The sequence below is a fragment of the Lactuca serriola genome, chromosome 2, assembly GCF_051521515.1.
Source record: "Lactuca serriola cultivar US96UC23 chromosome 2, Lser_US96UC23_V15, whole genome shotgun sequence".
In the NCBI taxonomy this organism is placed as follows: domain Eukaryota; kingdom Viridiplantae; phylum Streptophyta; class Magnoliopsida; order Asterales; family Asteraceae; genus Lactuca; species Lactuca serriola.
This window is the reverse complement of record NC_136409.1, coordinates 153,715,064-153,717,115: the sequence shown is the minus strand read 5'-3', so window position 1 is coordinate 153,717,115 and position 2,052 is coordinate 153,715,064. Positions and strand designations below refer to the sequence as shown.

At 36.5% G+C, this 2,052-nt stretch overlaps 1 protein-coding gene across 1 annotated transcript; it reads left to right on the top strand.

Annotated features, from left to right (window-relative positions):
• On the top strand, positions 1-1,742 carry LOC145087071 (uncharacterized). The gene is made up of 4 exons (XM_079024972.1): positions 1-142; positions 248-892; positions 1,093-1,203; positions 1,308-1,742. The coding sequence occupies exons 2-4, from the start codon at positions 254-256 to the stop codon at positions 1,452-1,454; spliced, it is 897 nt and encodes a 298-aa protein (XP_078881098.1). The 5' UTR covers positions 1-142; positions 248-253; the 3' UTR covers positions 1,455-1,742.
• Positions 1,743-2,052: the final 310 nt, after the last annotated feature.

The following is a 2,052-nucleotide window of genomic DNA, read 5'->3' as shown; positions in this document are numbered from 1 at the left end:
CGTGTTTCATATCGATAATCAATTGTATTTGTTATGCGTCCCACCTAACCAAAACCTGAATTCTAAACTTCACCACTGTCGAGTCATCTCATCGGATATTCCAAGGCGCCAAGCCACCAACCTTTGGCATCATCGCAGCTCTGTAAGTTTGTCTTCAATCTCTACAATTCACTTCATTCACAGTTCGAAATTTTCCCCAAACCTTTTGATCACTCGTAACCCTAATCCTCTTATCCAATTTTGCCAGTTCAACATGTCAATAACATTTCAAAACCTCGTTACCCGTCATTCACACGCTCGCATCTCCCTCAGATTAAACTCCCCCAATCTTACGACCCCTAATTTCGATATCACAGTTCTTCCGCATTACCAAACCCTAAATACCCGACTGGTAATCCCTTTGAAGTTACGTTCGATTCATACGGAACGACATTCTTCGATAAGAGCCTTGGAATCAGATGGAGTTGTTGATAAACAATACATTGTTGCTGCTGATACATTCAATATCGATGCTTTTCTTTCTATAGCTGAATTCTTTTGCCTTGCTTCTTCTGCTGTTCTTTCGATCGGGTTTGTTATTAATTCAACGTTTTCGACTTCACAAAAACCTGTCTTGGAGTGGTTTGGGAACCGGGTGACAGTGTGGCAGTCTTTGTTGTTGGTGGTGGGGATTGTGATTGGTGCTACTATTAGGAGACGACAATGGAGGAGAATCTGTTTAGGGTTTAGTAAACCCGGATCTTCTGGGGTTAATTTGGTTGAGAGAATTGAGAAAGTGGAAGAGGATCTTCGAAACTCAGCTACCATTATTAGGGTTTTGTCAAGGCAGCTTGAGAAACTGGGAATTCGGTTTAGGGTCACGAGGAAGTCTATGAAGGAGCCCATTGCTCAGGTATGTGTCTTCTTGCTTACACCCAAAGTTATTATATGCCACAATGTTTGTATGATACTGCAATTTGTTATTTTTCAGTTCTAGAAATGCAAAATTTTGCTTTATTATGGATTAGAATACAGTGTTTCTTCCAAATCAAGAAACATGTAATGTTCTTGGTGTCTTTGTTGCAAAAATATTAAAGTTGCTTGTGTTTATAGGCTGCAGAATTGGCTCAAAAGAACTCTGAAGCCACTAGGGCACTTGCAATGCAAGAAGACATTCTGGAGAAAGAGCTTGCTGAAATTCAGAAAGTTCTGTTGGCAATGCAGGTTGGTGCTTCAGTTATTAACATTCTTTGCTGTCTGTTATCTGTTATCTGTTTCGTGTAAAATTGAGTTGTTGGGGTATTTATTGGCCATATTTTGAAATGCAGGATCAACAACAAAAGCAACTTGAACTCATCCTTGCCATTGCCAAAAGTGGGAAACTTTTTGACAACAGCAAACCAGTAGTAGCCCCTCAAGATCAGAAGAAAGCCGAAACTAGCCCCTTAACTGGAAAACCAGATGGAAAGAGATGAAAATTCAAACTTTTGGTAGCTAAAAAGAAAGCCAACAGTGTGATGAGGTTGCAAATTTGAAGCCATGGATCCTGAGTTAACACTGAAATATGGGTGCTTGATTTGTACATTTTGAGGCAGTTCAGAATTGGAGAAGGATAATGACTTTTTTACCCTTTCCCTTTTGTTAAAGAGGTACATTTTCCCAAATATGCATTGTCATCATACATATGATATTTTGTTGTAGAGAATCCTTACTCATAAAAAACTAATATCAATGGATATGTCAAACATTTAGTCGATTTTTTTTCTTCTTGTGTTTTTGGCATGACATTTAGTTTTCTTTGTTGCTTTGCTGTGTTAAGCCACTCGTTTTGATTTTGTATCAAAATGTTATACATTCTGATGTATGATTGTCCATCATGTTTATTATATATATATATATATATATATATATATATATATATATATATATATATATATATATATATATATATATATATATTGTATTCCAATTAGATGAAAGAATGTAATTGATTAATAATCAAATTTTCTGTTCCGCATTTTGTATGAATAATGCTTCTTGTATTTTGCGACATACATAAATACTTGGATGTGG

What these genes read in the sequence shown, in the direction of transcription:
- LOC145087071 (XM_079024972.1), top strand. Translation starts at nt 254, where the DNA reads ATGTCAATAACATTTCAAAACCTCGTTACCCGTCATTCACACGCTCGC. An exon ending in TGAAGGAGCCCATTGCTCAG is followed by an intron (nt 893 to 1,092) that starts GTATGTGTCTTC and finishes TTGTGTTTATAG; the next exon opens with GCTGCAGAATTGGCTCAAAA. An exon ending in AAGTTCTGTTGGCAATGCAG is followed by an intron (nt 1,204 to 1,307) that starts GTTGGTGCTTCA and finishes TTTGAAATGCAG; the next exon opens with GATCAACAACAAAAGCAACT.